General features: G+C 42.1%; 1 protein-coding gene across 2 annotated transcripts; it reads right to left on the bottom strand.

Moving 5' to 3' along the window:
- Nucleotides 1-5,254: 5,254 nt before the first annotated feature.
- On the bottom strand, nucleotides 5,255-21,036 carry AFG2B (AFG2 AAA ATPase homolog B). Of its 2 annotated transcripts, XM_035132179.2 has the most exons (9): nucleotides 20,900-21,036; nucleotides 17,836-18,956; nucleotides 16,129-16,314; nucleotides 15,297-15,452; nucleotides 13,783-13,992; nucleotides 11,841-12,068; nucleotides 10,337-10,471; nucleotides 9,153-9,278; nucleotides 5,256-6,727 (listed from the first exon to the last, which is right to left on the bottom strand). In XM_035132179.2, the coding sequence occupies exons 2-9, from the start codon at nucleotides 18,907-18,909 to the stop codon at nucleotides 6,581-6,583; spliced, it is 2,262 nt and encodes a 753-aa protein (XP_034988070.2). In that variant the 5' UTR covers nucleotides 18,910-18,956; nucleotides 20,900-21,036; the 3' UTR covers nucleotides 5,256-6,580. The 2 variants fall into 2 exon arrangements, with proteins under 2 accessions (XP_034988071.2, XP_034988070.2); XM_035132180.2 differs by lacking the exon at nucleotides 13,783-13,992 and having other exon boundaries at nucleotides 5,255-6,727.
- Nucleotides 21,037-22,093: the final 1,057 nt, after the last annotated feature.

Genomic DNA, 22,093 nt, shown 5'->3' with positions numbered 1-22,093 from the left:
ACCTGACAGCTGGCTGTGTCCCAAGTCACATAGCCTGGAGGAGACACACAGTAGAGGAACTCCACCTGGAACCTGCCAATGTGTTCTGCATTATGCAGGGGTGAGGTGCCCCCTGCTGGATTTACACAGCTTCTGGAGAAAGGAGTCCAGCCTGGATTATGAGGGGGGGGGGAATAAGTGCCTCTTGTTAGAGGAAGGGGTTGGAAACTCAGATCTGATCGCCTGGTCTAGGAAGAGGGCTTTGGAGAAAGGGTTTATACCAGGGGTCAGCAAACTTTTTCAGCAGGGGGCCTGTCCCTGGTTTAGACAGTGGTACCTCGGTTGTTGAACGTAATCCGTTCCGGAAGACCATTCGACTTCCGAAACGTTTGACAACCAAGGCGCAAATGGCAGTCTCCAAAGTCAATGGAGAAAAGTGAAAAATATGCAGCGGAAGCCGTTCGACTTTCGAGGCGCGTTCGAAAACGGAAGCAATGACACCCGGGTTTTCGACGTTCGAAAAGCAAAACGTTTGACTTCCAAGACGCTCAAAAACCGAGGTACCACTGTCTTTTTGGATGAGTACTTATGGTTTTTTTGTTTTTGTTTTTAAAGGCTCAGGTGTCACCTCTCCATCATATACTGGGAACTGTAGTTTGCCCTTCATAAAGCTAAAATTCCCAGCACTGTTAAAACTACAAAGGAAAGCCATGGACTTTAACTGTATGGTGTGGCTGTGTCATTGTTGAAGACAATCCACCTTTTGCACATTTGGGATTAGGGGGTTTGGGGGACAGTGGTGTAGTGATAAATCTGAAGTGGAAGAGAGCACCATGAGAGCCTCTATAGCAGGCATAAGCAAACTCGGCCCTCCAGATGTTTTGGGACTACAACTCCCATCACCCCTGACCACTGGTCCTGTTAGCTAGGGATGATGGGAGTTGTAGTCTCAAAACATCTGGAGGGCCGAGTTTGCCTATGCCTGCTCTATAGCCATGCCCCCAAGGAAAGTCCAAAAATGCAGGCGGCTGTGTTGATGGCTTGTTATACATAGACACAGGCACATCATAGAGCAGCAATTCATAGCAAAACACTATTAGGTGCACTATATATTGACTGATTCAGGGCTGGTATAGTTTGGGGCAGGGGTGTAATGAAGTCCAAAAGCCTTGCTCTCTGATTTCTCTCAGTTATGTAGTATTCTAAAACACCAGTTTAAGTAGACTATCACAAAAGGGGGCCTTCCATCCCTCCTGAACTTCTGCATATACCAATAATTTAAGGTACTTCTGCATAAACCGATTGCTCATGGATGACTTTTGAATTAGTCATCGATTAGACAAATTCACGAAAAATAAAGCTATCAACTTAGCCACGATGGCTGTGTTCTACTCCCATCTACTTCCTCTACCAGTTGTTGGGAATCACAAGTGAGGAGAGTGTGGGCTGGCTCAGCTGCTGCTTGCGGGCTTCCCATAGGCATCCCATAATAGACCGTTGGAAAAGGATGCTGGACCAGATGGGCATACCCTTCAACATTTCTCTGATGAAAATAGGGATGTCATATTCCTATCTATCTATCTATCTATCTATCTATCTATCTATCTATCTCTCTATCTATCTATCTATCTATCATCTATCTATCTATCTATCTATCTATCTATCTATCTATCTATCTATCTAATCTTTTTATTTATACCCCACCCATCTGACTGTGTTGCCCCAGCCACTCTGGGCGGCTTCCAACATATATAAAAACATAACCTCAAACATTAAGAAGCTTCCCTATACAGTTTCCCTGTATAGTTCCTTATCTCCTTGGCTCGGAGGGGTGTGTGTGTGTCACATAACTGCATACCCTCCAACATCTCTCTGATGAAAATAAGGATGTCCTAAGGAAAAGCGGGACATTTGGGGATCAAATCAGAAACCGGGATGGCTTCTGTTAATCCGGGACTGTTCCTGGAAAATAGGGACACTTGGAGGGTCTGGATGGGCCCTGATCCAGCAAGGCTCTTCTTCTGTCCAAGGCAATTAATTCAAAACGATATCGGGCCTTCTCTGCAGTGGCTCCCCGTTCCTTTTTAACTAGGCTTTGGTTGATCTGTTTGACATCATGTACCCTTTTAAAAGTGGCTCTTTTTTGGGGGGGTGTTATAGGGTACAGTATAGGGCAGTCAGTAAACAAACAAACAAACAAACAAACAAACAAATACAAATCAACGGGGTCTAAAATCATCTCTTCACACATCGAAGGGGAGGCAAATACACTCCCTTAAATCTCAACAACACCCCTATATGTGTGTGTGTGTGTGTGTGTGTGTGTGTGTGTGTGTACACACACACACATATAGGCCTATATGGCTGTAACGACATACAAGTTCACGGAATAGTAAATAAAGCCACGTAATTGTGAGCGTGCCTCGGGCACCGAGGACGAAAAGGTTTGCAGAAAAGGATGTTTTAGGAAGGGGAATGTAGGACAACGAGTACCCGCCCCTTCTCTTCAACAGAGGTCTCTTGGCTTAAAAACAGACCCCTCCAAGATCTGGGAGGGCAGAGCAACTACACAGCCAGACCCCAACTTAGTGCCATCCCAGCGACGCCAGGCTGCACCTTCCACTAGGCCAGTGGTTCCCAATCTTTTTTTGGGGGGTGGGGGGCATGCCCCACCTAAGCGTCTCTAAAATCCTGATGCCTCCCCCCCGCCATGACATCTAATTCTTATTAATTCAAAATTGCCCCCCGGTGGCGCGTGTGCCCAACATGGGGAACCCCAGCGCTAGGCCCAAAGCAGGCTGGAAATAACTGGCGCCCGGCGTCTCTTTGCTTCTTTAGCACTGCTTGGATGATGGCACGCCAGGCTTTTGAACCCGGATGTGTGGTGTAGGACTAGGCCAGGAGCCCTAAACAACACAGGCTGTTGTTGGTGCTTAACAGGTGCCCCCCTCTTGCCATGTTTAATCCCTGCCTCCACCCTCCCATTTTGCAGATGCCATCCACTCCACTAGGCCTGCCAGGCCGCCTTTCAATCTCAATCCCCCCCCCCCCCCCGGTTCTCCTCACTTCTCTCACTGGTGGTTTATTTTTATGACCCTTGACAACCAGGAGTGGTGGGAAATGATGGGGTGGAATGGTCCGCCTCTCTTTCCCGCCTGCAACGCAAAGAGCAATACGCAAAGGTGGGCAAGGCTGTTTGTCCCAAGGCAGGTCTCTGATGTTGCAAGCGACAACTGCAGAGGCAGCGTTCCATAGGCTGAAAGGAAGCCAACCAGTTGCTGCAGGGTGCTAGCCTGGGTTCTTCAAGATGTGGACCCTTCTATTACTCTACAGGTTGCTAAATTCCTAACAGCCGTCCTCTCGTACAAGAGACGGAATGGAATGTTAGCTGATTATTGATAGTTATAAGAATTTTTTTTAAATGACATCAGATATTGATTTTAGTTTAGCGCCTTAATTTTTAATCTTAATCTTAAACCTTCAAGATATGTTTTTTGAATTGTTAATATTTGTCCTTGTGAGCTGTGAATTGTATTATATTATCTGTGGTTTGTACAAGTCCGCGGTTTTTATTTGATTTGTTTTGTTGTGTTGTGTTTTATGATGGGCGTGAAGCCGAATAAACATCTTTACTTACTTTGCTGCAGGGGGAGGATAATATTTTAAGGGGTGGGGGCTGCAGAGTATGGGGCGCCCGTTTTCGAGTGGCTTTGAAAAAGCACGAGCTTTTTCTAATTTTATCATCATCATCATCATCATCGTTCCACTTCCTGTCCAAAAGCAATTTACAGTATAAAGAAACATAACAACAACAACAACAAACTTTTATTTGTATCCCGCCCCCGCCCCCCCCCGGCCGAAACCGGGCTCAGGGCGGCTAACATCAAATATATAACATTGGTAAAAAATCAAACAAGAATTAAATCACCTCCTAAAAACAAGTCGGGATCAAATTAAAATGAGAGCAGTTTTATATACAAATCAGCTACAAAAACGTTTTGGCATATATCAGTACACGATTTACACGTGTATATAAACATATACATGCACTACTGCCCCCCCCCCATTAAAAAAAACAGTTTTAAACAGTAGCAGCGCATACATAAAATTAATTGCGTCCTCCCCGTAGAACGCCCTCCCATCAGATGTCAAGGAAATAAAGAACTATCTGACTTTTAGAAGACATCTGAAGGCAGCCCTATTTAGGGAAGTTTTTAATGTTTGATGTTTTATCGCTTTCTTCTTCTTCTTCTTCTTCTTCTTCTTCTTCTTCGAGCCGGCCAGAGTGGCTGAGGAAACTCAGGCAGATGGGCAGGGCATAAATAATACATTGTTGTGAATAAATTGTTGTTGTTTTTGTTATTCAAATGCAATACATATGCCAGCTGAGAAAATGATCTCCCTTTATGTAGGTTTGTCTTTAGCGGGCACAGAAAATACGAGAGAGAATGTGCTTGTCTGATATGTAACGGAAGTCCCAATTCTGACCGCAGGATGCAGCAATCAGTTGGGTACATAGTGAGACAATCCTTCAGGTATTCTGGTCCCAAGCAGTACAGTATAGAGCTTTGTATCCCAGCACCAGCACTTTGCGATTCACTTTGGCCTTGGTAAAAGTCCATACACATATTGCACCAATCTTAATATTGTAAACCCAATATTTGTACCATTATATACTTTTTATTCCCAACCCACAAATCTCTGTTAGTGATAATGAAATAAATAACATTAGTTTTATTATTTATACCCTGCCCATCTGGCTGGGTTTCGCCAGCCACATAGCATATATAAAAAAATTGTAAAACTTTGGACAGTAAAAAATTCCCCATACATACCTAATGAAATCAAACCACAAACCTCCTTTCCAATTACATTTCCAGCAAAAGGGATTATAATTGTTTCCTTTGTTCAAAATAAATGGAGAAAGTTCTCCAACATCAAATTGAAGAACGCCCCCAGAAATCCACCCCAAACTGATAAAGTCCTATTTCTCCTATGTGCTAAGTGCACCTTATCATATACTGGTACTGTACTCCTTTACACAAAAGTCCAATATAATCTTATAAATCTTATAGAACAGTTATCAGAGACAAGGGGAAATTATATCAGATTAATTCATGGTTGTTCTTTCAAAGTTTTTAGTTATACTTTTCAAATTTATACATTTCATTAATTTTACAATCATTTTAACATTTCAAAGTTAGACTTCCTTCCTCTTTCTGCAGTTCCTTAATTTTTTTTTATCTTCTGCATATCCAAATTTATTTAATTTGCTCATTTAATTATCCACTTTAAACGTAAACTCTTATGAAACTGCAGGTTATTAAAATAATCCTGCCAATGTTTTTATCTGTTTGCAATTTATCTGTAAATATTCAATAAACCATTTCCATTCTTTTATATAAAAAAATGTTATCTTGATTTCTTATTCTTCCACTGAATTTCACCATTTCTGCATATTCCGTAAGTTTTCGTATCCATTCTTCCTTTGCTGGGACAGGCTAATTAATGGTTTAAGATAGGGGACCGTATCAGAGTGGCACAGCCAATAAGCAGTGAAATAATGAAAAAGGAAATATCCACACTTCATTACAAAATTGGATACCTTTATTGAATATTACGATACAAATCAGCTATATTCAGTTATAAATCACATTTCACCTTATTATGAGATGATTAAATTGTTTATGTAAAAAAAGAGCAGACATGTGACTGTAATTGACTCTTGGAAGAATTTTTCATTTTATAAATATGTAGGATTTAACAGCACGGTGGTACGTATTCCAGAGCAGTTCAACAGCACTTCAAATTCTGGGCACCACTCAGCATTAAGTCACTCAGCATTAAGCCAATCTCCATGGCTACAGTCTTTATTGGAACCGGAAAAGCTGATCGAATAGGCACAAGGTAGGCACATTAAAAAAACAAATTTTCAGACCACTCTGAAAATATACTCACAGCATTTTCTTTATACGCACAAGGGGGAAACTGGTCCCGCCAGTTTGCTTGGCTGTTGTCAATAATCTCACCAAGAAACCTCTCCCCACAGCATAGGATCTATTTTTTTTTTTAATTCAGTTTCACTTCCCTGAATCCTTGGACTCCCCCCCATGGATTCTATTATTAATCCGTTTTGCCCTGCATCTCATATTATCCTCCCATTTTTTCTTAAAATTCTCATTATACCCTAGTTCTTACTACATTACAAGCCTTATTCCAATCCTGTCAAGGTTTTTAATTGTTTGCAGTGTTCTCCTAAGTAGCTTATAAATTTCCCCTGCTCTGTATTAAAGCTTTTGTCTTCTTGGTTTCTAATTCTCCCGGTCATTTTCCCCATTTTGGCATAGTCCAACAACTTTATCAGCCAATCTTCTCTGGTAGGGACTTTGTCTTCCTTCCATCGCTGTAAGCCCAAGAGAAACCCCTGTGATGCATATGCCTTGAAAAAGTTTGATGAGGCGATGAGAAATTTACACTCTAAATAAATGAACAAACAGCCACATCCCCTCTGTTCTCTTTAGAGATGTGCTGAATTCATTACTAAGAGTTGTTGGTTATGTCAATGTGGATAACAGTCCCCCCGCCACTGTTTTCACAAGAATCATTCTCGATTTCTAAATGTTTTTTCATAAAATTCCAGCTCTTCATTGGTTAGTGATGGTTTGACGATCTCCAAGGATTTTTCAAAATGTTTCTGCTTCACGGGTGTTGCTTCAACTTTGTTCTCTTGCAATGCCAATAAAGCGGCCTAAGGGGAAGGGGAGGAGAAACCAACATGAACGAAACTTAATTAATGAACACGACTAAGTTAGGGCCAATCACTTCCATAAGCCGACTCTGAGAATAAAACTTAATTGACTACCATCCATTATTTCTACTCCAGGTGTGGGATACCTCCAGCTCATGGACCTACTCAGGGTTTCAATTTGGCCTATGAGGCTGTTTGCCCCAAACCAGACCCACCTGCCCTGCACCTGATGCCATGTGTGAAATCAGATGTGGGAGAGATAAACCTGCAGTTGATAATAATAAATAAATAAATAAATAAATAATAATAATAATAATAATTTATTTATACCCCTGCCACTCTGGGCGGCTCCCAACAGAATATTAAAAATACAATAAAGCATCAAACATTAAAAACTTCCCTAAACAGGGCTGCCTTGTCTTCTAAAAGTCAGATAGTTGTTTATTTCCTTGGCATCTGATGGGAGGGCATTCCACAGGGCAGGTGCCACCACCGAGAAGGCCCTCTGCCTGGTTCCCTATGGGATATGGCAAATTTGGACAGCTTGCCTTGCTTAAATCAGCCTAGCAGCACAAGAAATATCATATTCTCTGTTCTGTATATAGAATCATAGAACTGTAGAGTTGGAAGCGACCCTGTGGATCATCTAGTCCAACCCCCTGCAATGCAGGAATATGCGGTTGTCCCATACAGGAATCGAACCTGCAACCTTGGCGTTACCAGCACCATGCTCTAACCCACTGAGCTGAGCACCCCCCGCTACATTTTCTAGGCTTAGCATGATGTATGTCCTCTGGGTGCAGTGCTCTGAAGGGAGAGTGTCTAGCTTAAAAATGCTGGTCCTTCAGGGGCACAGTTACCCCAACTCATGGACCTACTTAGGGTTTCAATTTGGCCCATGAGGCTGTTTCCCCCAAACCACACCCACCTGCCCTGCACCTGATTCCACGGGTGAAATCAGACATGGGAGAGACAGGCCTACGGTTGCCAATGCACAATTGGGAGCCTTAAAATGTGCTTCTGATTGTGCATTGGCAAAGGAGCCTTGCTTTCCCCGGGGATCAGCTGACTGGTGGTCAGAGCAAGCCTGCTGGGATCTGCCAGGATACTGCGTTCAGAGGGAACTCAGTAGTGCAGATGACCTCTGTCCAAAGCGGGGCATGGAGAAGTCCAGCAGGTTTGAATTACAGTGCTACCTCAGTTTACAAACACAACTGGTTCCGGAAGTCTGTACTTAACCTGAAGCGTACTTAACCTGAAGCGAACTTTCCCATTGAAAGTAATGGAAAGTGGATTAATCCGTTCCACACGGTCCGTGGAGTACTTAACCTGAAGCGAACTTTCCCATTGAAAGTAATGGAAAGTGGATTAATCTGTTCCAGACGGGTCCGCGGAGTACTCAACCTGAAGCGTACTCAACCCGAGGTATGAGTGTAATTGGTTCCGGAAGTCCGTACTTAACCTGAAGCGAACTTCCCCATTGAAAGTAATGGAAAGTGGATTAATCCGTTCCAGACAGGTCCGTGGAGTACTTAAACTGAAAATACTCAAACCGAGGCGTACTTAAACCGAGGTATGACTGTACCTTCTATCAGCCAATAGGTGATGACTCCAAGCCTGCTGGATTGGCAGTGTGACCTATTTGCCTGAGGGAATATCCCTCTGGTTAGGTGGTAACTCCAGGCCTTGCTTGACTTTTCTTTTGGCCATGCTGCGAAGGGAAAACTGGTCGCCTGATGTCAGTAAGACAGGTGGCAAAGTGGGGGATCCATTTACCCACTCCTGACCCAAGTAATCTTACCATCGGGGGCTTTAATGACCATTGACATGATCCTGTAAGATCTTCTTAGATTAGGAATGGAACACCAGAACGATCTGGGAGCCATTTCAATATACATTGCCCGTGTATATCCTCATGGAAAGCAGCGGCCCTCATGCTCTTCAAAGTGCCATGGAATGCCAAGAATGCCCAACCTCCACAAGGTTGTTATGAGAATAAAGTGCGTGTTGGGGAAGGAGACCCATGCGGTAGACTGAACTTCTTGGTGGAAGAACGCAACCAAAATGTAGACGAGTCCAACACAAATGGGCCTACTCCGAATACAATCCAGTTGGATTTCACCACTGTATCTGCCCCTTTTGAGTTTGCTGATATACTGTATTCTTAATTTGTACCAGATACTAAATTAAATTAAGAAGCCATTTGCATTTCCCAGTTGAGATCTTCCAAGGCAAAAACAATCAAATAGCATGCAAGTATTTGCAATGCTAGATTTTGTCTCTTCTTTACAAACGCAAACTTGATTTCAAGTTGAGATTTTACTTCTCTCTCAAGCTTACATGAAGCCTTTCCCCCTTAATTAGGAAAAATTAGAACATTTCAGAAAACTCTCCCAAGACTAATTAGGAAAATTAAAAGCCTTACCTCCTTGCAAAGATTCTCAAGGTCAGCTCCAGAGAACAGATTAGCACGAGCTGCTATATCCTCTAGAGAAACACCAGGATCAATGGGAATTTTTCCAGTGCAGATTTTCAAAATAGAAAGCTTTCCCTAATACAAAATAGAAAAGAAAGGATCAGAGTTATTTGTAAGTAAGAAGGCAGTCAGTTGGGGAGGCTAGCTGAGAGCAGAATGTTTTCCTTAATGGATCATTACACATCAGATTTCAGGAACGGCATAAAATAAATACACCCTCCCAAAGCAGATAAACCATTTACTCATTTTAGACAGCTTCCCAAATTCCCTTATAGTGGCACACTGCTGGGCAAAAAGAGCAATGGCAAACAAACTTCCTATAAGGCAGGCATCCCCAAACTGTGGCCCTCCAGATGTTTTGGCCTACAACTCCCATGATCCCTAGCTAACAGGACCAGTGGTCGGGGAAGATGGGAATTATAGTCCAAAACATCTGGAGGGCTGAAGTTTGGGGATGCCTGCTATAAGGGACATTTAATCCCTGTTATTGATCTTTTCACCATGACACCTCTGAAAAGTTTCTAAGCAACCCCAGACCTCCCTGGAACACAGTTTGAAAGCCAGTATTCTGGAGCACTGTACAAGTCCACAGTCCACTCTGAAACAAGTTTAACAATTTTTTTTAAAAAAAAGAACAATTATGATATACACTGTTGCGTTCAGACATAGCACCGAACCATGGACTGGCATTATATCTAAACCTAGGTCAACTTTCAAACTATGGTTTGCAAAGGGCTGCCAAACTGGGAACTCACAGCTATTATTTTATTATTTATTTCAGAAAATTTATGCACCACTTAATTGATTATTATTTTTTTACAAAGTAGCATGCTAACTGCAGCCTGCAGTTGTGTGTCTCAATTTATAAGCCATTGACAAACCAGGGCCACAGAAATGCCTTAAAAGGGAGAGATGCATTAATAGAATGGCACAAACTTAGGAAGCTAAGTTCTAAGCAGATGGAATACAAAAGCAGACAATCAGCTCTAAACCATGGCTTGCCTGCTATATAACTGGAAGTTTAAACCAAAGTCTCAACTGGCTTCATATACCCCTCTTTGCAAACAAACCCCGGAATGTTTGTAATTACCGATCTCTGCGGTTTAAAATTCACCTCTGGATTTGTGCCCTACCTTCTGATCTGGAGGTGGAATATAGATGATCTTGTCAAACCGTCCAGGACGCAACAAGGCATCGTCCAACATGTCTGGTCTGTTGGTTGCAGCAACGACGATGACATCTTTATTAAAAACCTCCTGAAATTCCAGCTAGAAAGTTGGCAAAAATTAAACGCTTGAAAAATAAGCATTTGCACATTAACTGTCTGTCTGTCTGTCTGTCTACCGTATCTATCATCTATCTAAATAATTTTTATTAAATTTTCTGTTTTACAATTTAAAATATTCATTTTACACCCTTAAGATATCAATGACTTCCGTTCTCTTTCCATGGTTCCTTTTACATATCATAAATCCCTGCATATTTTACAAAAACTATACCATTCAGTATTCCATTATTGCATCCATCAAAACTTATTTACACTGTTGAATTTATCTAAATGCTGCCAACATTTCCAGCTGTACACAATTATTTCCAATATATTCAATAAACGTTTTCCAATCTTCTCTAAACGTATGTTCTTCTTGTTCTCTTAGTCTATATGTTAAGTCTGCAAGCTTCACATATTCTGTCAACTTAACTGCCATTCTTTGGTTGGGACCTCACTCGTTTTCCATTTTTGGGCTAACAAAACGCGGGCTGCAGTAGTAGCATACATAAATAACCTTTATTAATTCAATCATTCTGGAAGACATCCATGCAAGAAATTTGTAACATAACTAAGCAAGTGCTAGAAATTACCCCAGAATTGGTTTTACTAAATATCTTTCAAGATAACAACGCTCACGCAAATCATAAAGAACTTATAATCCATCTGTTGTCAGCAACCAGAAACATCATAGCCAGGCACTGGAGGGACCTATCGGGAGTGGGCATGGACCAATGGTACCAAGTTGTATGGGAAACAGCCCTACTACAACCTTTGTAGACATAAAATGCAAAGTAAGCAAACTTATGGAAAAGGTTTCAAAGAAACCCATTTGTAATATTTTCTCCGTGCGTCCTTCTATTTATCTGTTTATATCTAACATATTTCATTTTGCCAGTGGTGGTATTTATGAATTTAAGGGAAAATGCATTCAAGGATAACCATGCAGAAAACAAATTTAATAGAGTAGCTGGGGAAACCCAGAAAGATGGGTGGGGTATAAATTATTATTATTATTATTATTATTATTATTAATAATAATAACAACAACAACAACTTAAGAACTGACTACTGACAGAGTTCCCTGGGGAAATGGACTGATTATTAAACCACTCTGGGAATGGTATCTCTGTTGTCTCCTAACAACTCTCAGGACCCTTAGCAAACTACAGTTCCCAGAATTCCTTGCAAGAAGCCATGACTGTTTAAAGTGGTATGATACTGCTTTAATTACACAGTGCGTAAGGGGCCTGGGCCCGTTGTTGCAACCTAAGTTTCTGTGTTTATGCCATAACAGATTCAGCAGATAGAAATGAACTCATCTATGAAAGCAAAAGGATTGGAAACATCTCGTTATGAGAATTAGATACCTCTCTATCATTTTCTGTTTGTTCTCGACTGTCGTTTTCCAGCTCGGCTTTATTTCCTCTCCTCTCTGTTAACTTCAACCCAACACCATCCAATTCATTAAGGAGGACAGAAAGAACTCTCTCCTGGACGCCATGTCCTGTTTTACTGACTGACCGAGATCCCAGGATAGAGTCGATCTCATCAAGGAACACAATTGCAGGCGTATTGGCTCTTGCTTGACGAAATACCTTGAATAATTAAAATTAAGTGGGGGGGAGGGGGAGATAGGTAGAAATCATATATCTGTGCAGAACGCATAATTTAAGACCAATAGGGGGAAAGACATGCATTTTTTCTATGTTCAAATGAAGTGTAAATTCTACTTTGTACAGGGATACCTTGGTTCTCAAACAACGTGGAACCCAAACACTGCAAACATGGAAATAAGTGTTCCGGGTTGCAAACTTTTTTTGGAAGCCGAACGCGCTCCGTTTTGAGTGCTACGCTTCCGATTGGAGTGTTACGCTGAGGCCTGTCTGTTTTTCCTATTTATTTTGAATTTTTGCGGCTTTTTTGTTTTGTTTCTGTGACTGTGTAGAACCCAGTTCAGCTACTGATTGATTGTGTGACTGCAGTACATTGTTTATTGCTTTCGTTTTATGGATCAACGGTCTCGTTAGGTAGTAAAATTCATGTTAAATTTCTGTTTTAGGGTTTAGGTTGTTTTTATAAGTCTGGAACGGATTAATCCATTTTGGATTACTTTTTATGGGAAAGTGCGCCTTGGTTTTGGAATGCTTTGGTTTCGGAACTTAATCCAGAATGGATTAAGTTTGAGAACCAAGGTACCACTATACTTGCTGAAGCCAACTATATACCCAGCAGATCACTCTGATTTGTAGGAGAGCTTCTTTTGCATGATACAAAGATCTTAGAAGCTTGCTCCGCAGTAACTCAGAGCAGGGCTTTTGGTGTGGCTGTCTCTTGTTTCTGTTGACTTTCAACAGGCAACCACAATCTGCACTTTCACAAAACAACTGAAGAATTTATGTTTCTGACAGGCTTTCCCTGCTGGATAAATAGGCATTTACCATGAGCGTCTATTTTGTTATGGCTTTATTTATTTAGCTTTTTATTTGTTCTTTTCAAATTTATACATTTCATTAGTTTTACGATCAATTTCACGTTTCAAAATTTGATTTCCTCCCCCCTCTTCCTGCAGTTCCTTAAATTTATTTTTTGATATCTTCTGCATACCCAAATTCATTTGACTTGCTCATATAATTACCTACTGTAAATATATACTCTTGTTAGACTGCAGGTTATTACAACAATCCTGCTCATGTTTTTATCTGTTTATGTTTAACTGTTTTTAATTCTCTTACGTGCAAATCGCCTTGAGGTAGTTGTTTGGAAGGCGATTAATAAACTACCACCACTACCAACAACAACTATTATTATTATTATTAATAATAATAAAAGATAAAACATTAAAATTTTTCGTAAACAGGGCTGCCTTCAGGTATCTTCTAAAATTCAGACAGTTGTTTATTTCCTTGACATCTGATTTGAGGGCGTTCCACATGGTGGGTGCCACTACTGAAAAGGCCCTCTGCCTGGTTTTTATGTTTAACTGTTTTCAATTATCTTAAATTATCTTATTCTATGGACATACTGTCACCTCAGATGCAATAAAGTTGACATAATAAAATGAGTTTTGTGCCTGTGTGCTCTTTCCTCCCTTCTCTAGCACACCGTAACAGAAAACTGTAACCATTTCTGAAACCACCATTTCTTCTTGTACCAAAACCAGGAAACAATAGTTTAATCTCAGTCTACCAGCCAACAATATAAAACTAGAATCTAGCTATAGGTTATTAAAGCAGGATGGCTAGGTCTGAACCGGCCAACTATTTAACGTGGTCTATTTTCACCCAAGGACTACGGGAATAAAAGACAAACCTGAGACAAAATCTTCTCCGAATCTCCAACGTAAGGTGAGAAAAGGTCGGCGCCACTCACAGACAGAAACGAACAGTGACAGCTTGTGGCTGCTGCTTTTACAAGCGTAGTTTTGGCGCAACCTGACGGTCCGTACAAAAGGATGCCCTTTGGGCGGGCAAGCCCCATTCTCACAAAGGCCTCTGGGAATTTTATAGGCCATTCAATGCTCTGCAAATACAAAAAAGCCATAGAAACTTCCATTAATTCCTTATAGCATTAGATCATGCAAGGCAACACATGGACTCATGGCTCTTCATGGAGGCGCAGGTCAATTCTGTGTCCGGGGTAGCTGTCTACCAGCTCCATCTGGTATGCAGACTGAGACCCCACCTGCCTGCGAACTGCCTCGCCAGAGTCAGTTCTAGTTACCTCCCGCTTGGACTACTGCAATGCGCTCTACGTGGGGCTACCTTTGAAGGTAACCCAGAAACTGCAATTCATCCAGAATGCGACAGCTAGACTGGTGACTGGGAGTGGCCACCGAGACTGTATAACAGCAGTCCTGAAAGACCTACATTGGCTCCCAGTACATTTCCGAGCAAAATTCAAAGTGTTGGTGCTGACCTTTAAAGCCCTAAACGTACTCGGCCCAGCCAGATGGGTGGGGTAGAAAGAATAAATTATTATTATAACTGAAGGAGCGTCTCCACTCCCATTGTTGAGTCTGGACACTGAGGTCCAGCTCCAAGGGCCTTCTGGCGGTTCCCTCCCTGCGAGAAGTGAGGTTACAGGGAACCAGGCAGAGGGCCTTCTCGGTAGTGGCACCCGCCCTGTGGAACGCCCTCCCATCAGATGTCAAGGAAATAAAGAACTGACTTTTAGAAGACACCTGAAGGCAGCCCTGTTTTTAGGGATGTTTTTAATATTTGATGTTTGTTTCTGCTAAACAAACATCATTCCTGGTTTTGAGTTTCCTTTAAGACTTTGAGTTGATAAGTTTCTCTGCATTCAACACTCAACTGCACTGAGCGTAGGGGCCTTCTCTGCAGTGGCTCCCCATTTGCGGAATGGCCTCCTCAGGGAAGTTCGCCTGGTGCCTTCATTATATACACCTTTAGGCGCCAGGCAAAAACGTTTCTCTTTAACCAGGCCATTGGCTGATTGATATCTGGTGCCCTTTTAAAATGTGTTCGAGGGTGTTAATTGGTTTGTTTTTGTTTTTATTACACATTTTGTGTTTTTATATTGTGGTTTTATGTTGTAACCACCCCGAGACCTGTGCATATAGGGCAGTGTACAAAAATTTAATAAATAATAATAATAATAATAATAATTGCTCCTTATGACATTTCTATTCTGCTGCCATCTTACATGTTATGTTGTCTCATGGGGCTAGCATCAGCAGTGCTATAAACATCTCCCCAAGCTCCATACGGGGAGAGAGCTGAAAATGTGATAAATAAAGTAATAATTGCAGAATCCAAGAGCTGTGAGAGCACAGCCGCCCTTGAAATTCGTCTCTGTGACCCTACCTGTTTTAACTTGAGTTTCACATCTTCAAGGCCCCCAATCTGATCCCAGGCGACGGGCCTGAAGTCTGCCAGCCCAACTCCACTTCGAACAGAGGACGGCTGAATCTTTTTCAACGCTTCACGGAAGTCCGACATGTGCACTGTGTCAATTGAATCCTGAAGAAATGTATGTACAAGCAGAGAAAAAAAAAGGTCTGTTTGCTTTTAATCTCCCAAACCCTGAAGTCACTCACTCGTGAGAAGTCTTAGCAGTCCTGCCAATGAACAATCAGTTCGTATATCTGGGTCTACAAATCACATTTATATACTGCTTTCTGACATGCCACCCAGAGCAGTTTACAGTGGCAAAACACTAAAGCAAATAAATGATATAAATTGTAGGTAAAGAGGTAAAGGTAAAGGACCTCTGGACGGTTAAGTCGAGTCAAAGGTGACTATGGGCTTGCGGCGCTCATCTTGTTTTCAGGCTGTGGGAGCCGGAATTTGTCCGCAGACAGCTTTCCGGGTCATGTGGCCAGCAAATTGCTTTGGCGCAACGGGACACCGTGACAGAAGCAAGAGCGCACAGAAACGCTGATTACCTTTTGCATCCCAGGTGTGTGAATCATTGCTATCTAGTCAATGTGGGTAACACACTGACACAGACACTCAATTGCACCTATATAACAGACACAAGTCCCCCCAAGCTATGTCTATTTGCAGCCACAATGTCACACAGGATAAAGCTGCTGAGCATTTAACACAAAGCGGGGGCAGGAGAAAGAGTGCAAGGGGGGAGGACCCCCCCCATGCACAAAAATATTCTGCGCTGACATCTGAAATAGTTCCTTACCGAAGAGGCACGAAACACAGCCTTCGTTGCAGCCTCTCTGCAGAGCGCCGTGAGGTCAGCTCCAACATAACCGACTGTTATTTCTGCAAGTTCAAACAAATTGACATCGTTTGACACAGGCATGCCAGCAGTAATCAGCTGTAGAATAGACCTCCTTTGCTTCACGGTCGGCGTCCCAATTATAACCTAAGAAAAAGAGCAAATGTAAAGAAACGTCTTGCTTTCTTGGTGTATCCTGGCAATTCTCAACCGGCTGTATTAACCGTAGGGCAACACAGGGCTGATCCGAAGCAAATCTCATGCCAATTTCGAGTGCAAAGGTTTTGATCAGGAATGGACAATCTCTAGCCTGACAGCTGCTGTGGGACTCCAACTCCCATCACCCCTCCTCGCTGCACAGACTGACTGGGGCAGATGGGAATTGTAGTCCAGGAAAATATGGAGGACCGACAGTTCTGCCACCCTGCGCTAGATGGGCTGAACTAAACCCCAGTCCTGAGCTTCTTCAGAATGTTCTTCTCCAACCAACTCGGATGGCTTTAAAAGGGAATTGGACATATTCATTGTCCCACCCTCCAATGTCCACATGATGAACAAATTCTACAAAGGAACCCTGATGTGTGAGCGTCAGCGTAAAATTATGTATTGCCCTGTTTTCCATCATTCCAACTATCAGGGCCGGAGTGGAACTGCCCATTTCTAAATATTACCACTTAGAACAAAAGAAGTCTGCGAAATGTACTTCTGCAAATGAGCCAGGTGATAAAAGAGTTCTCTTGCCGGAACTACAACTCTATAGTCCTTTGAGGAGAGTCATGGCACCCCAAGGTCATTGACAGGGCTCCCCCTCCCCCCCCTATAATTCTAATCAAATTTTCTGTTTTACATTTTAGAATACAGTGGTACCTTGGTTTTCAAGCATCTCGGAAGCCGAACGTTTCAGTTTCCGCACGCTGAAAACCCGGAAGGAAATGCTCCCGTTTTCGAACGCTCCTTGGAAGTCAAACGGCTTCCGCTGAGTTCCCCCCCCCCAATTTTCTTCACTGAATTTGTAGGCCGCCCTTTGCGCCTCGGTTTTCAAACATTTCAGCAGTCAAACGGTCTTCTGGAATGGATTACGTTCAAAAACCGAGGTACCACTGTATTCATTTAAACAACCTTAAAATATCAATGACTTCCCTTTCTCTCTTTGCATGGTTTATTTTGCCTAACATAAATCCCTGCATATTTTACATAAACTAAACCACTCATATTTTACATAAACTAAACCTGGCGTGCTCTGGTCCATGGGGTCACGAAGAGTCGGACACGACTAAATGATTAAACAACAACAACAAACCACTCAGTATTCCATTATTACCTCCATCAAAACTTATTTTCACAGTTGAATTTATCCTAACGCTGCCAACGTTTTCAAGTGTACACATTTCCCCCCCCCCATATAATCAACAAACGTTTTCCAGTCTTCTTTAAACCTATGTTCTTTTTGTTCTCTTATTCTACATGTTAGGTCCAGAAGCTGCGCATATTCCATCGGTTAAAGTTGTCATTCTTCTTTAGTTGGGACCTCGCTCGTTTTCCATTTTTGGGCTCAGAAAACAAGGACCGCAGTAGTAGCAAAAAATAAAAATAAAAGGGGCTCCCCCTTCCTAAATGAAGCAGTAAGCAGCAATCAGAAGTAACAAATAAGATATAATTTACAATCACCTCTCGGTCCAGTCTGCCTGGCCTCCTAAGTGCAGGGTCCAGGGCATCGGGTCTATTTGTCGCTGCCACAATCACTACGTGATTTTCTCCCCCGAAGCCATCTAGAAGAGTTAGCAATTGAGCCACCAGACGATTTTCCGGGGCATTACTCGAACTTCCCCGTTTAGGACACAACGAGTCGATCTCGTCAATAAAAAGAACAACCGGTCCTTCGCGGGACAATTCTCTAGCTTGTTCAAAAACTCGCCGCAAGTTCTCCTCGCTTTCGCCGGGCCTTGAACCGTAGATAATAGGGCCGTCGATGCAAAGCAGGCTGGCACCAATTCCCCTGGCGACCGATTTCACCAGAAGAGTTTTGCCCACTCCTGGAGGCCCCACCAAAAGCACTCCTCTAGGGACAGAAAGGCCCAGCTTCTGGAAGGTTTTCGGAAAGCGCAAGGGCAAGTCGATCATCTCTTTTAAGGAGGTGCTGACGTCGTTCATGCCCGCCACCAAGATTTTGGTGCCACCCTCCGTCGAACGGTTGTGCCAGTCTAGTGTGACTGCCTCTTTAACAGTTACACCAGTTTTGAGGGTTACCAAACCGGCTTCTTCTGCGGTGGCAGGCTCCATGGACAATATTTCAACACATGCCAATGGATTGCCCGGAATTGGCGCAAAGGTAACGACGTAATGGGGAGAAACGTAGGCCTTTCTCAGAAGTTCCTTGACCATGTCCTGCACTGTGGTTTTCGGAGTGGATTTTTTCAAGGCACGGTTCTTAAAGATGACTTTGACTGTCACTCTCTTGAGCTTGCAAGAAGGCAGCAGCTTCAAGTGGTTCATGCTCACGGTGAGATTTTGGGACAGGCACTCCTTCAAACCCCACGTTCTGCACTTGAGATCGACCTGCAAATAGCCGTCAGTCAAATCATGCCTTGGCCAGGCGGTACAGAGACAGCTGCCCGCAGGGAGGGTGATCTTCACTGGGGAGCCCAGTGTGGCACCCAGGGTAGAGAATACAGCAGGCCCCAGCCGGCACCTTTGGGTACCTTCATCTTCGGGAACCTGCGGCAACAGCTTTAACAAAGCCATCTTCACGATGAGCCGCTGGGTTGCAAATCATACACGCAGATGTTTCTCTGAACAGTTTAGAATGGAGAGGAAAAAAAGAAAAGAAAATTAGCTGATTTTATTTAACAATAGTGTGTGCAGGTTTTAGGAAGGGGGGGGGAGTAGATTTCAGGGAGAGGTGCAAGTTTCATAGAAAGGTTCAAAGTTCTCAGATGCGTTCAAGAGTAAATTACAAGACAGCCGTATATCTGAAGAGCCTTTCTGTTATCATTCCATACATAAAATTTGCCTGAAAAAGAAATACTTTTCTGAATCACAGGCTGTGGAGGGGTCTGCCTTCTCTGAATAGTTTATCTAACACATGGATGGAGAAACTCAAACTGAGAGGACCAACATGCCCCCCCTCCAAGCCTCTTTATATGGCCCTCAGACAATTCCCCCTAGCCCTACTCCTTCTCCCCAGGCCACATCCTTCACCTGCTTTGCAGCCTCCCCAAGTTCTTTTGCCTGGCTAGAATGTATCCTTGACCTCAAGTATATTTTTTGCTTTCCTGGACGCAGGATAAAGAGGAAACTAAGAATGTATGTAGAAACAGGCCTACTGTAACAACAACAATTTAATTTATATCCCGCCCATCTGGCTGGGTCTCACCAGCCATTCTGGGTGGCTTGCAACATACAAAACACAAAACATCAAACATTAAAAAAAACAAGATATCTTATACAAGCAACATGCAAACCAATAAATCAATAAAAGTCAGTAATAATAATAATAACAACCAGTTTACAGTTATACCCAAATTAAAGTAACCGCCAACCCCAACTAAACATTTAACCAACACCAACCGGACAAAAATGAAACAGAGGAACCAAAATTACCTTTTATAAATGTAAAAATTATATACTGCACTTTTCCTCTACCAACATAACCAACGTACTGTAAGAGGCGCTCAGTTTGAATCTGCCCTCTGCCCTGAAACCCTTTTAAACTACCAATTCACAATTCACAAACAAGAAAAGCTGGTCCTTGGATACATGCATTGTATGTTGTTATAGGCAGCCAGCTGCCACAATATGGGGAGCAAGAGGCCACCATTTCTAGGTAGCCTTGAGCATCAGCAGACCTTTTGTTGACTAGCTCTCAACCCAACAAGTAGTTGTAGGAAGCCCATAAAAAGCCCATTGCTAGAGCCTAGGCTTTTCATACAGAAGGTTACAAGTTCAATCCCAACTAAAAGCATCAAGCAGCTGGAGAAGCATCAGATGAAGCTGCTGCCAGTCAGAGTAGGCAATGCTGTCCTAGATGGAGCAATAGCCTGACAATGGCTTAAGCGGCTTCCTGTACCCTGTCTTCCCAACACACAAACTCAATTCTGAAAGCAAAATGCTCAAGGACAGGTACGCAATTATTTCATCCAATTTATATCCTGCTTTATTGTTGTTGTTGTTTTTAAAACCCAGTAAACACAAAGGAATAAACACAAAAGAAACCATTCCCAGAGACAGGCATTCCAAGCCATACATGAAACACATAGCCACAATAAGCCACATTTCTCAGTTTAATTTCTAAAAGCATGAGCATCTGCAGGATTTCTCCCCAGGTGGGAGATAAACACACACACACCCGTAACTGAACTAAGACTTTCTTTAAAAAAATTATTATGCATTTTATATTCTCATTTTGCTTTTTTTTCTTCCTGTCGTGAGCTGCCCTGGGCTCTTCGGATGAAGGGCAGTATACAAACTTAATACCTAATTAAGATACGACCATTGCTCTAGCCGGCATTTTAGGGCAACATTCGGATTAATGATAATTATTTTCCATTTTCTTGCTGCCCCATTTATCTGATGGGATTTATGGATGCGGCTGAGAAATGTGAATAATTAAGCATTATTTCAGAAAGAATAAAATAAAGATGAAAGGCATGCAAGTTTCTGATGAAACAAATGAGAAAAGCGCCTGCATATCTCAGGTACGCAGGTATAATAAGACAGCAGCCTAAACACTCACCAGCGATTTTTTCTTGCATGCAAAAGCATTTTCTCCTTCTTTGCAAGCAAGCAAAGCGAAAAGGGGGGGGGGATGGTACAGTGCAGCCCGCTAATTGGCTAACAGGCCTGCCAATCAATTCTCCCCGCAAAAGAAGGCAATCAGACGAACCCTTGGAGCGAGTCGCTTTTCCTCCTGTCCCATCGAAAGCGGATGTGAAGTGAAAGGTTCCAATCAGAGAACGGGGTGGTGGTAGTGGGTGGGACAAAGGAAAGACGAACAGGCTTCTGGTTGGACGCTAGGTGGAGCATGTTGCAAAAAGGGAGGTCTCTATTTTATTCAGAGAGGCGTGGGAGCAGCTGTGTTAGGAAGCTGTGTGAGGTTTGCTTCTGAAGCTTACAAGAGAGTGTCATTTTTTTGGGGGGGGGGTAATGCTTAATTTTTGCAACTTTATTCAGTGAAAATATGTTTTTGGGTGTGAGAAATTCAAATTTGCTATTATTTTCCTGATTGCACAGCATTTAGCTTGGTAAACCTAGGTCGGATTAAAAAGCACGTAAACCAAATAATTTTAATTTTACCTTGTGAAAATGTCAGGTAATGCTTAATAATAAGAAGACATACTCTTATGGAAGTGCAGGTTATTACAATAATCCTGCCAATGTTCTTACCTGTTTATAATTTATCTGTAAATATTAAACAAATCATTTCCATTCTTTTTTTTTTAAAGTTATATTGATTTCTTATTATTCCGGTAAGTTTCACCATTTCTGCATACTCCATAGGTTTTCATATCCATTCTTCCTTTGCTGGGACTTCTGCTTCTTTCCATTTTTGGGCTAGTGACATTCTTGCCGCTGTAGCATATAAGAATATATATTTAAAGTAGATGAATAAATGAGCAAATTAAGTTAATTTGGATATGCAGACGGTATTAAAAAGAAATTTAAGGAACCACAGAAAGAGTGGGAAGGAAGTCAAGTTTTTAAATGTTAAAATGATTGTAAATTCAGTGAAATGTATAGACCTGAAATGTAGAAAAAATTTAAAATAATAATATAAAAAACTGCAAGTACTTGGCAATAATTTTTAATGATTTCTATGCAATTTTTGCATAGATTTTACATACTAAGCAAAATAAATTATATTAATTATAATATATTAATTAATTAATTGCACCAAAATATCTTTTGAATTCCCAAGTCATGTTAAAAC

Source organism: Zootoca vivipara, chromosome 14 (genome assembly GCF_963506605.1).
Source record: "Zootoca vivipara chromosome 14, rZooViv1.1, whole genome shotgun sequence".
NCBI classification, from domain to species: Eukaryota; Metazoa; Chordata; class Lepidosauria; order Squamata; family Lacertidae; genus Zootoca; species Zootoca vivipara.
The sequence above is the reverse complement of the archived record's forward strand: the minus strand, read 5'-3'. Positions and strand labels throughout refer to the sequence as shown.

Coding starts and splice junctions, on each gene's coding strand:
- AFG2B (XM_035132179.2), bottom strand. CDS start 18,909: ATGGCTTTGTTAAAGCTGTTGCCGCAGGTTCCCGAAGATGAAGGTACC. Junction 16,315..17,835: donor CAGGCAGACTGGACCGAGAG/GTGATTGTAAAT, acceptor TCTTTTTCTTAG/GTTATAATTGGGACGCCGAC. Junction 15,453..16,128: donor CTGTGTTTCGTGCCTCTTCG/GTAAGGAACTAT, acceptor ACATTTCTTCAG/GATTCAATTGACACAGTGCA.